General features: G+C 68.1%; 6 protein-coding genes across 6 annotated transcripts in view; 1 reads left to right on the top strand and 5 right to left on the bottom strand.

Moving 5' to 3' along the window:
- RHOBADRAFT_14188 (uncharacterized protein) overlaps positions 1–340 on the top strand; it is a gene marked incomplete at both ends in the record, with an annotated part of 1,754 nt that extends 1,414 nt beyond the window's left edge. Inside the window, one exon of the mRNA XM_018412186.1 lies at positions 99–340. Coding sequence (XP_018271325.1) covers positions 99–340 — 242 coding nt within the window. The remainder of the gene's footprint in view (positions 1–98) is intronic.
- An 824-nt stretch (positions 341–1,164) lies between these two features.
- Positions 1,165–3,205, bottom strand: RHOBADRAFT_31697 (uncharacterized protein; the record flags this gene model as incomplete). Its single annotated transcript, XM_018412984.1, has 7 exons — positions 1,165–1,360; positions 1,449–1,690; positions 1,818–1,985; positions 2,078–2,408; positions 2,485–2,632; positions 2,749–2,962; positions 3,086–3,205. 7 exons carry the CDS (start codon positions 3,203–3,205, stop codon positions 1,165–1,167), a joined length of 1,419 nt encoding a protein of 472 aa, XP_018271324.1.
- Positions 3,206–3,942: 737 nt separating this feature from the next.
- On the bottom strand, positions 3,943–4,492 carry RHOBADRAFT_31696 (uncharacterized protein; the record flags this gene model as incomplete). The annotated part of the gene is made up of 3 exons (XM_018412983.1): positions 3,943–4,032; positions 4,145–4,332; positions 4,423–4,492. The coding sequence occupies 3 exons, from the start codon at positions 4,490–4,492 to the stop codon at positions 3,943–3,945; spliced, it is 348 nt and encodes a 115-aa protein (XP_018271323.1).
- An 899-nt stretch (positions 4,493–5,391) lies between these two features.
- RHOBADRAFT_43762 (uncharacterized protein) lies at positions 5,392–6,566 on the bottom strand (the record flags this gene model as incomplete). Its single annotated transcript, XM_018414286.1, has 2 exons — positions 5,392–6,119; positions 6,188–6,566. The coding sequence occupies 2 exons, from the start codon at positions 6,564–6,566 to the stop codon at positions 5,392–5,394; spliced, it is 1,107 nt and encodes a 368-aa protein (XP_018271322.1).
- Positions 6,567–7,046: 480 nt separating this feature from the next.
- RHOBADRAFT_53270 (uncharacterized protein) lies at positions 7,047–8,275 on the bottom strand (the record flags this gene model as incomplete). The annotated part of the gene is made up of 2 exons (XM_018416759.1): positions 7,047–7,828; positions 7,897–8,275. 2 exons carry the CDS (start codon positions 8,273–8,275, stop codon positions 7,047–7,049), a joined length of 1,161 nt encoding a protein of 386 aa, XP_018271321.1.
- A 413-nt stretch (positions 8,276–8,688) lies between these two features.
- Positions 8,689–9,296, bottom strand: part of RHOBADRAFT_53268 (uncharacterized protein) — a gene marked incomplete at its 5' end in the record, with an annotated part of 3,083 nt that continues 2,475 nt past the window's right edge. The window contains 3 exons of the mRNA XM_018416758.1: positions 8,689–8,883; positions 9,062–9,127; positions 9,203–9,292. Coding sequence (XP_018271320.1) covers positions 8,759–8,883; positions 9,062–9,127; positions 9,203–9,292 — 281 coding nt within the window. The 3' untranslated portion in view covers positions 8,689–8,758. The remainder of the gene's footprint in view (positions 8,884–9,061; positions 9,128–9,202; positions 9,293–9,296) is intronic.

The raw sequence follows: 9,296 nt of genomic DNA, 5'->3' as shown, positions 1-9,296 counted from the left end.
CCCCCCCTCCCTCCCTCCCTCCCTCCCGCCCTGCCTCCCTCAGCACGACCCTCACTGACTCTCGCTCCACTTCATCCTCCTCTCGCGCCCACCCACAGACCCCTACAACCACACCGAGCCGGACCCGACCGAGTCGGGCGCGCTCGACAGCTCGTTGTGGGAGCTCACGGCGCTCCAGCGCCACTACCTCGCGAGCGTGTCGGGTCTCGCCAAAGTGTTTACCGAGGCCATGAACAAGCAGAGTTACGCCATGGAGGACTTTCTTGACCACTCGTACGCGACGGTGCGTCCTACCCCTCCCCTCTTTCTCCCTCTCTCCCTCTCTCCCTCTCTTTTCTAGTCCGACAGACAGAAGAACAGAACCCTGACACCGCGCCCTGCTCGTCCTCCTCCTCCGACACACGCAGCTCATCGAGACGGAGCTCGCGCGCAAGATCACGAACCGCGCCCCGGCGCTCGCGCCCGTCCCGCAGCGCCAGCCCATCGGCGACTCGTTCTTCCCCCAGGTGCAGGTGCCGGCGGGAACGGGTGCGGCGGCGGCGGGAGAGGGTGCGGCGACGGTCGTGAGGGAGAGTAAGCGGGAGGACGAGGGCGAGGAGGGAGAGGAGGAAGAGGACGAGAAGGAGGCGGTCGAGCCGGTCGACATTGTGAGCCGGCTGTGGACGTTCTAGACGAGGCGAGCTCTCCCTCCCTCTCGGTGCAACGCGCACTGTCCTCGCCGCACAGCTCTCGTCGCGCGACAGGTTCGAGAGCTGCACGACGCCGACTCGCTCTCGCCCGCGCTTGCTCTCTCTCTCTCTCTCTCTCTCTCTCTCGCGCTCGCGCGCTCCAGGGGCAACATCGAGAGGGCACCGGTACGTGTTGAGCAAAGGTCGAGAGAGAAGGGCAGGGGTCGTACAACGAGGAGGGCACGGCTAGGGGCAGAAAGGGGAGAGCGAGAGGGGGAAGGAGGGAGGGAGGGAGGGACAGAGAGACTGGGCGAGCCAAGGGAGGGAGAGGGTAGGCGGACAGGGGGAGAGGGACGGGAACAGAACGACGACGAGAGGGGGTCAAGCGAGGGATGCGGATGCGGCGAGAGGGGGGCGAACGAAAGGGGGGGCGAACGAGGCAGGGAAGGACCGAGAAAGACGGGAGAGCTCGAGGCGGGCGCGCGCGCGAGCCGGCTCAGAGCTTGATGGGCTCCTGCCACACCCAGCGCTCGTCCTCGTAGCCCTGGAGCGTGTCGTCGAGGAGGACCTTGCACCGCTTGGCGACGTAGACCGTCTTGTCGGTCGTCTGCTGGCGCAGCGCGGCAATCTTGTCCTCCTCGAGCGGGCGCTCGAGCAGCTCGGACAGCGACTCGACCGCTTGCTCGAGGTCGCTGCGGGTGGGGGTGGGGGGTAGGTGCGCACGTCGTCAGGATCCAGACCCTGAAAGAGAGAGAGAGAGAGAGAGAGACGAGGACGCACTTCTGGTTGTCCTCGAACATGATCGTGTGGTTGTTGCGCTCGAGGTAGAAGGCCATGGCGTAGGTCCACTTGAGGACGGTGCGCACCTTGCCGAGCGTCTCGACGGCCTTTGCGAGGAACTGGACCTCGATCCACGACAGGGTCGAGTGCTCCTGGAGCTCGTCCATCTTCTTCTCGGTGCGCGCGTACAGGTCGGCCTCGAGCCGGATCGACTGCTCGTGGTTGGCGAACCGGTTGTAGTACTGCGCGCCGTCATGTCACTCGCTCGTGTCAGTCCTGCACAGTCTGATGGGCGAGGGAGAGAGTGCGAGGGGCAGAGGGCGTGGGAGAGAGGGCGAGGGAGAGGGCGAGAGAGATAAGTGGACCCACGTGAAGGTAGCGCTCGAGCTGTGCGCGACTCTTGCTCTGCGCGTCCTTGTTGTTGACGTCGCCCTTTTCCTCGTACCGCGAGCAGTTGTACCACTGGGTGCCGTGCTCGCTCCAGGGCCCCATGCACACCCAGCAGAACTCCCACTTGCACTTCTTGCACGTCATGTGCTGCGGGCGAGCGAGGACGAGTCAGTCTTGGTCGACGACGACGACGTCGAGGAAGAGAGAGAGAGAGAGAGAGGGGGGGGGGGGAGACGCACGTTGCACCCGCCGTTCTTCTCGATCGTCGAGTGGCACTTGTTGCACTCCTTTGTGTTTGCCGAGATCCAGTTGCTCGTCTCCGAGTCGTCCTTGCACTTCTTGACCCACCGGCGCACGATCGGGCAGCAGCACGGGCGGTGGTCGCCGTCGTCGAGGACCTGGCACCCGAAGCAAAACACGCGCCCGCACGCGCACTGGACCGTCGGGATGATCGTGTCGAGCGAGCGCGGCGCGACGGCGCACTGGAGCGCAAACTCGCAGTTGGGCGCCGGGCACCACCGCATGCGCGGGTTGTCGTCGACGTAGGTGCGGTTGAGGAGCGTGCGGTAGCTGCGCGAGTAGGGAGGGGGAGCGCGAGTCAGTCAATGGGGCCCGAGAGGGAAGTAAGAGGGAGGGCAGGACGGACCGCGCGAGGATGTCGGGCGGGACGAGGAGCTCGACCGTCTTCTCGTCGACGATGACGTTGCAGTCGCCGGCCATGCACTCGATGCGCCGACTCTCGCCCTCGTCCGTCACCTTGCTCGAGATGTAGTGCGAGTAGCAGTCCTTGCAGACTGTCGGCGCGAGGGAAGAGAGACGGTCAGTCTCGTGCTCCAGAAACTCCAACAAGCCCGACGCCGCCGAGACAGCGTCGGGACCGAGAGAGAGAGAGGGGACGTGGCCGACGCACAGCGGTGGTCGCAGCTCATGGCGAGCGTCTCCTTGGTCGCGTCGTCGTAGCACACGTCGCACACGAAGCCGCGCACGCGCTTGAGCCGCGGCTGAGCGCCGCCCTCGTGGATGCCCGCCTTGGCGAGCGTGCCCTCGGCGTCCTCCATGTACGTCTCGACGAGCTTGTCCTTCTTCCAGTTGAAGTAGCGCAGGAGGACGGCGGCCGACTCGGGCTGCGCGCGAACGAGTGCGAGTCAGCCAGCGCTCGAGACAGAACCGCACACCTGGCGCGCTCGCCCCAACGACGAACGCAGCCCGGCGAGGCCGTCGAGAGAGAGAGACGGGAGGGGACGCACTTTGAGCTGAAGCATGTCCTGGACGTAGTTGACCGCGTCGCGCTGCTGCCCCTCGAGCTGGGCGAGGCTCAGCACCTTGTACTCGACCTGGCCGTAGATGTCGTCTCCCGCGCCGCCCATGCTCGCGCGCCCTTTGCCCTTGCGCCCGCCACCGCCACCGCCGGCCGAGGATGCGCCCGCTGCGGCGAGGGCGAGGCCCGACGCGCCGCGGGCCGAGGCGGACGCGGGGGTCGAGGTGCCGAAGGGGGAGAAGCCGCCCGAGTCGGACACGGAGCCGGCCTCTGAGCTGAGGTCTGTGTCGGGTGAGGGTGCGGTGGGTCAGGGTCTTGTCGGAGGCGGGACGGTGAGGCGGCCGGGAGGGGGAGAGTGGAGGAGGAGAGGGGAGAGCTCACCGTGCATGTCGTCGTCGTCAAAGTCGAGGGCGGCGTCGTCGTCCTGGTAGTCGTCGTAGTCGGACGACAGCTCGAGCTCTGCGTCACTCATCGTGGGCGGTGCTGGTGGGTTGGTGAGAGAGCGCGGGGAGCGAGAGACCGAGGGCGAGGGAGCGCGCGGCGGGTTGGTGTGGCGCGTCTCGAGGGTGCAGGTGCGCTCAGTCGAGAGAGAGAGCGCGTGTGCGCTAGCTTGAGCGGTGCACGAGTCGGTGGGCGAGTGGGAACCAAGCTGACGCGAGGTGGCGGCCACCCGGCGCCGCTCTCGCTCTCCTCCTCGCTCCGCGGACTCCGTTCACCCTCTCTCTCGACAGCAGTGCCGCACTCGCTTAAGAGTACACAGAATGCAGGTCCAGGTTGCAGAGAGAAAAAGCGCCCGCCTCTCTCGCGCGCTCCTCCTCGTCGACGCACGCGCTCGCTCGCCTCCTTTTACAGCCCGCGGCCCCGACCGCGTCCACGCCCACGCCCGCCGCGACCCCTGTCGCCACCGCGACCGCGCGCAGCTCCCCGAGGCGCCGCCTGTGTGCGCAGAGGTGCCGAGGCGTCAGTCGACATCTGGACGGGCCAGCCGAGCGAGCGCCCGTCTTGGGCGCTCACCCAGCACGAGAGAGAGAGGGTCGGGGGGACGCACATCGCCGCGCTTCTTCTTGGGTTTCGGCGCATCGTCGATGAGGAGCGTGTCGAGCGGGAGCGAGTCGGGGAGGATAAAGTACCGCACGTTGTTGCCGCGGATCGCGAGCGTGTCGAGCGCTTGCGGCTCGCGGCCCCGGACCGTCATCTTGACCTTCTTGAGGTGCGTGTTCATCGACGGGTCGACGCCTGGTCGTCGTGTCGTTCGTGGTGGGCAGACGTGAGTCAGCTTGGGGTCGAGCGAGGAGGAAGGGAGGGGGGGGAGGGAGGTGGACGCACCGGTGATGGTGCCGTGCACCGTCGTGCCGTTCTTGAGCTCGACCGTCACCGTCTCGTTGTTGAGCTTCATCTGTGTGTCATCGCCAGAGCCTCGGCACCGTCAGTGACCTGCGCGAGAGCGCAAGGCGAGAGAAGGAGGAGAGGCGGCGGCGACGCACCAAGAACCTGCGAGGCGGCAACGAGGGCGCGCCGAGAGGGGAGCAAGGTTAGCTCGTGTGCTCGTAGAGAGGTCCGCCATGCTGCGCCCGCTGTCCGCTGCCGCGCCTCGTCCGCCCGACTCGCCATCACCAACGAGCGCTCCGCCTCGTCCCTCGCAGCTCGGCCCGCCGCTCTGACCACCCTGCTGCACCACCGCTGCCCTCCTGGAGCTCCATCGAGCAGGCTGAAGCGCGGCGCGGCTCGTTTCGGTCGGTGGTCGCCTTCATCGCCGTGAGATGGGACCGGGGCGGACGACGAGGCGGGGCGGATTGCGGCTCGCTGTTGCCGCGTCGGGAGGGGACAGGGGAAGGGAGCTGGGGCGCACCTGACCAACTTCATCTTGACTGGCTGGCTGTCGAGCGGGGTGAGGTGGGGAGGAGGGCGAGCTGCTCCTCCTCCTCCTCCTCCTCCTCCTCCTCCTCCTCCTAGCGACTCTCTCTCTCCGATCCGCCGACACAGGGCTTCCGCGCCGACGCTGTACTCGTGTACCCAACTCGAGCTGCCGCACCCGGCTCGCGCCCCTCGCTGCACTGCTTGACTCGCACTGCGTCTCCTCTCGCTCGCCCAAGTCGGCGCAGCTCGCTCGAGGCAGCTCTCGAGCTGAGCTGCACCGCTCTCGACACGCGCACACCCAAGGCACTCGAGTACACGCTCTGCAGTGCAAGGAAGAGTACACCCTCGCGTCGCAAGCTCCACGCTCGTCCTCCTGCCCTCCTCGCTCCGCTCCCTCGTCCCGCTCGCTCGCTCGCCCGCCCGCCCGCGCAGCCTCGCTCAGCGCCGCGCCGCCGCACCCGTCGTCGTCGACTGCGCCGCCGCCGCCGAGCGCTCGGCCTTGATGCGCCGGCAGCGCGCCTCAAAGTGCGGCGCCGCGCGGTCCTCGCCCGGCCGGAGTGCGCCGAGCGCGTGCTCGTACACGACTACGACCCGAGCACGCTCGCAGTCGGCGACGAGCTTGCGCATGGCGTCGAGGAGACTGCGTTCGAGCAAGACGCGGGAGACGTCGACGGCGAGGGGGAGGTACAGGGTCTCGAGCGAGGGGAAACTGCCGAGGACGCCGTCGGCGAGCCTGGCCCAGTCTGACGGCGGTGTGGACGAGTCGGCATGCACGCAAAGGTGTCGGACTCGGGGTGTGGGCTCGCCGGGGACGCCATTGACGGACCCGGCGCAGCAGACGTCGAACAGCACCTTGTCGAGCGCCGCGGTGTCTGAGACGTCGAGGGCGCTGTAGCTCGACCTCACGCGAAGCTCATCTAGGTGGTACGAGCCGAGGGTGTCGACCTGGTCGAGTAGGTCTTGCGAGCATGACCAGGGTCGCCCGTCGTGCGACACGTCGAGGTACAGGGGCCGGAGCGAGGGGCAGCCTGCGGCGGTAAAGCCCTCGTTCTGGTGCGGGCGTCTCGAATGGCTGAAGTGGTACAGGACGAGCCGCTCGAGCTTGGGCGCGACCAAGGGCTTCTTGCTCGAGAAGTGGCCCTGCGCGAGGACAAGCGTGCGGAGCTCTGCAGACGAGCACCTGTGTCAGTGGGACGCTCGTGCCCTCCGGCGAGTATGCGAGATGTGGACGCACCTGGTAGTAGGCCGAGATTCTCGAGGCGGACGTCTTGAAAGTCGATGAGCCGCAGGTCGCGAATGGCGGCGTACGACAGGAAGCCGTCTGTCGGACCTGGCCTGCCGCCGCCATGTAGCCACAGCGTCCTCACGCGTTTGCGCCGAGGGGCCTCCTCAGGCTTGAACCGGACCGGGACGCCGAATCGCGAGAACGCAAAGGTGTGCACGACCTCGACGAGCTTCGCGCTCGCGATGGCGCCGACGCGCTTGTTGACGAGCGACAGGGCTCGACAGGTATCTTGCCGCGCCTTGTACAGCCTCGGCGCGTACTCGCCGAGCGCTTGGTCGACGACGAGGTCGAGGAGCTCGTCGGGGAGCGACAGGAGCGAGGGCGGCATGGTCGAGTCGAGGAGGGGAGGGCGAGTGCGCGGTCCAGATGCGGCTGAGGGTGCTCGAGAGGGTGGCGACAGGTGCTCTGGCACAGCTGGTGGCTAGCTGGTGCGATTGGGCGTGCTGGAGAGAGCGAGAGAGGGAGGGAGGAGAGCGAGAGCGCGGGGGAGAAGTGCGAGCGCGAGGAGCGTGCGCGACCGCGTCTTGCATTTTCTCGTCCGGGCGGGCTCACTTTGTTCAAGCGACGCAGCTGCAGCATTGCCGTGGAGCGCGCACAGAGACAAGGCGCAGCGAGGAAGACAGAAGAGGGCCCTCGTCGAGGAGCGCTCGGTTCCTCGTCCGCTCGAGCAAGTCACAGCGAGCGAGCATCTTCGCCGACGGCTCTCGCACTCACTCTCGACACTTGCTGAACGTCGAAGAAGACGAAGACGACCTCGTTGCACCCGCCGGAGCGGCACCGACCCGTCTCGAGCGCTCGACCCGCTCCGTCACGACGCCCGCCCCGCCCTCGCGTCGTCCTGCCGCACGATGCCGCCGTCAGCGCACAGCCCTCGCGCCGCTCGACGTCGCGCTCGTCGTCGTCGCGCCGCCGCCGCCGCTCGCTCGGCCTTGACGCGCCGGGAGCGCGCCTCGAAGTGCGGCGCCGCGCGGTCCTCGGCCGGCCCGTCTGCGCTGAGCGCATGCTCGTAGACGACGACGACGCGAGCACGCTCGCAGTTGGCGACGAGCTTGCGCACGGCCTCGAGGACGGGGCGGCCGAGCATGACGCGCGAGGCGTCGACGGCGAGGGGGAGGTACAGGGCCTTGAGCGAGGGGAAACGGTGGACGAGGTTGTCGGCGAGCCTGGCCCAGTCCGACGGCCATGTGTCCGAGTCGGCATGCACGCGAAGATGCCGGACTCGGGATGCGGGCTGGTCCGGGACGCCGTCCATGAAGTCGAGATCGAAGAGCACCTTGTCGAGCGCCACGCTGCCCGAGACGATGAGGGCGCTGTGGCTCGACCTCCTCACACGAAGTGCATCCGTGAGGGGCGAGCCGAGGGTGTCGACCTGGTCGAGTAGGTCTTGCGAGCATGGCCAGGGTCGCCCGTCGTGCGACACGTCGAGGTACAGGTGCCGGAGCGAGGGGCAGCCTGCGGCAGTGAAGCCCTCGTTCTGGCGCGGGGGTCTCGAATGGCTGCATTGGTACAGGACGAGCCGCTCGAGCTTGGGCGCGACCAAGGGCTTGTTGCTCGAGAAGTGGCCCTGCGCGAGGACGAGCGTGCGGATTTCTGCGGACGATCACCTGTGTCAGTGTGACGCTCGCGCCCTCCTGCGAGTAGGCGAGATATGTGCGCACCTGGTAGTAGGCCGAAGTCCTCGAGGCGGACTTCCCGAAAGACCGTGAGCCGCAGGTCGCGAACGGCGGCGAACGACAGGAAGCCATTGACTGAACCGTTCAGGCCGACGCCGTCGAGCCACAGCGTCCGCACGCAGTTGCGCCGAGGGACCTGCTCAGGCTTGAGCTGGGCCCGGAAGCCGAGCGGCGTGTACACAACGGCGTGCACGACCTCGACGAGCTTGGGCTGGGCGATGGCGCCGACGCGCTTGTTGACGAGCGACAGGGCCCGACAGGTATCTTGACGCTCCTTGTACAGCCTCGGCGCGTACTCGCCGAGCGCTTGGTCGACGACGAGGTCGAGGAGCTCGTCGGGGAGCGACAGGAGGGAGGTCCGCATGGTTGAACGGGGAGGGCGAGGGCGAGGGCGAGGGCGAGGGCGACGGTGGACAGGGTCGGACCGGGAGGGCACGCTGTGCTGGGCCGGGCAGAGCTGGGCCGGGCTGGGCGTCGGCGCGGTGCTGCAGGGGCGAGAACGAGGCGGGCGAACCGAGGGCGGGGGACGAGGTGCGGGCGAGTCGAGGGCGCCGCGGCGGGGCGCGATCGCGGTCGGAGCTGGAGGTACTGCAGCGAGGAGCACGGCGCAGCTTCGAGCGCCGGCTCGCGAGGCGTGGGGCGAGACCGAAGAGCGAGTTGAACGGAGAGGGGCGATGAGGGATTCGGATTCGGACCGGCCGACGCGCCGCCGGCTCGCTCAACGAGAGGGCTCTCGCGCTCCCTCCCTCTCTCGCTCTCTGCCCAGCGCCGAGCACAGCAAAAAAGGGAGAGCTTAAGATTCCAGTCTCGTGTCCATAGTTCAACCTCGACCTCCCCGCCTGCGCCCTCACTGGCGCTCCTCCACGTAGTTCTCCGGGAACAGGCCCTCGAGCCCCGTGTCGGCGTTGGTGCCCATCCACCAGCCCTCGTCGACCTTGTTGATGTGCGTGATGAGCTGGCCCTCGGAGAAGGCTGTGGGCGGGCGGGCGGGCGAGGGAGGGCAGGCGAGGGCGAGCAGGCGAGGGCGAGCGGGCGAGAGGGAGGGGGGTCAGTCTGGCGGTCGACGGCGCGACGAGAAGAGGTATGTCGAGGGAGGGGCACGAGCGCGAGGGGGAGAGAGAGAGAGGAGAAGGGAAGGCGAGGGACGCACAGAGCTCGCCATCCTCCTCGGCCGCATAGTCGTACACAGCGACGGCCGTAATGCCGAGATCTGCGTCTGCGCGCAGAAAGCTATCAGTACACGGCGTCCTGCGACGCGCGGCGAGGTGAAAGGGGCGAGAGCGGGACGCACCCTCCTGCCCCTGCTCGGCCTCGGGCTCAGCCATCGGCGGCGGCGGCGGGGCTTGCGGAGCGGGCGGTGCGGGGAGGCGCAGGGGGCGCACGAT

Source organism: Rhodotorula graminis (genome assembly GCF_001329695.1).
Source record: "Rhodotorula graminis WP1 unplaced genomic scaffold RHOBAscaffold_6, whole genome shotgun sequence".
Classification (NCBI taxonomy): Eukaryota; Fungi; Basidiomycota; class Microbotryomycetes; order Sporidiobolales; family Sporidiobolaceae; genus Rhodotorula; species Rhodotorula graminis.
Note: the sequence above shows the minus strand (reverse complement) of the source record. Positions and strands in the feature narration are given on the sequence as shown.